This window comes from Egretta garzetta, unplaced genomic scaffold (assembly GCF_000687185.1).
Source record: "Egretta garzetta isolate BGI_Z169 unplaced genomic scaffold, ASM68718v1 scaffold643, whole genome shotgun sequence".
Taxonomy (NCBI): Eukaryota; Metazoa; Chordata; class Aves; order Pelecaniformes; family Ardeidae; genus Egretta; species Egretta garzetta.
The window spans coordinates 65,062-65,816 of record NW_009259119.1 but is presented as its reverse complement, the minus strand read 5'-3'; the positions used below and the strand labels follow the sequence as shown (position 1 = coordinate 65,816).

At 64.4% G+C, this 755-nt stretch overlaps 1 protein-coding gene across 1 annotated transcript in view; it reads left to right on the top strand.

Annotated features, from left to right (window-relative positions):
* LOC118451960 overlaps positions 1-697 on the top strand; it is a 2,721-nt gene extending 2,024 nt beyond the window's left edge. Inside the window, exon 3 of the mRNA XM_035891128.1 lies at positions 688-697. Within this exon, the coding sequence (XP_035747021.1) occupies positions 688-697 (10 nt within the window). The remainder of the gene's footprint in view (positions 1-687) is intronic.
* The last annotated feature ends 58 nt before the right edge of the window (positions 698-755 follow it).

Sequence of the window (755 nt, the reverse complement as noted above, 5' to 3'; positions counted from 1 at the left end):
GAGGGTACCAGCCTCCCACCAAACCCTTGGCCCCCCCAGATTTGCCTCAGGGAGGGGGGTACCAGATGCCCCCAACACCCCCAGATTTGCCCCAAAAAGGGGGGCACCAGCCCCTCACCGGGCCCATGACCCCTCCAGATTTGCCCCAGGGAGGGGGGTACCAAACCCCCTCAATGCCCCCAGATTTGCCCCAAAAAGGAGGGTACCAGCCCCCTGCCAAGCTTGTGGCCCCCCCAGATTTGCCCCAGGGAGGGGGGTACCAGATCTCCTCAACACCCCCAGATTTGCCCCAAAAAGGGGGGCACCAGGCCCCCGCCAGGCCCTTGCTCCCCCCGGATTTGCCCCAAAAAGGGGGGTATGAGCCCCCCACCAAGCTCTTGCCCCCCCCAGATTTGCCCCAGGAAGGAGGGTACCAAACCCCCTCAACACCCCCAGATTTGCCCCAAAAAGGAGGGTACCAGCCTCCCACCAAACCCTTGGCCCCCCCAGATTTGCCTCAGGGAGGGGGGTACCAGATGCCCCCAACACCCCCAGATTTGCCCCAAAAAGGGGGGCACCAGCCCCTCACCGGGCCCATGACCCCTCCAGATTTGCCCCAGGGAGGGGGGTACCAAACCCCCTCAATGCCCCCAGATTTGCCCCAAAAAGGAGGGTACCAGCCCCCTGCCAAGCTTGTGGCCCCCCCAGATTTGCCTGAGGGAGGGGGGTACCAGACCCCCCCAACATCCCCAGACTTGCCCCAAAAAGGGGGGTAC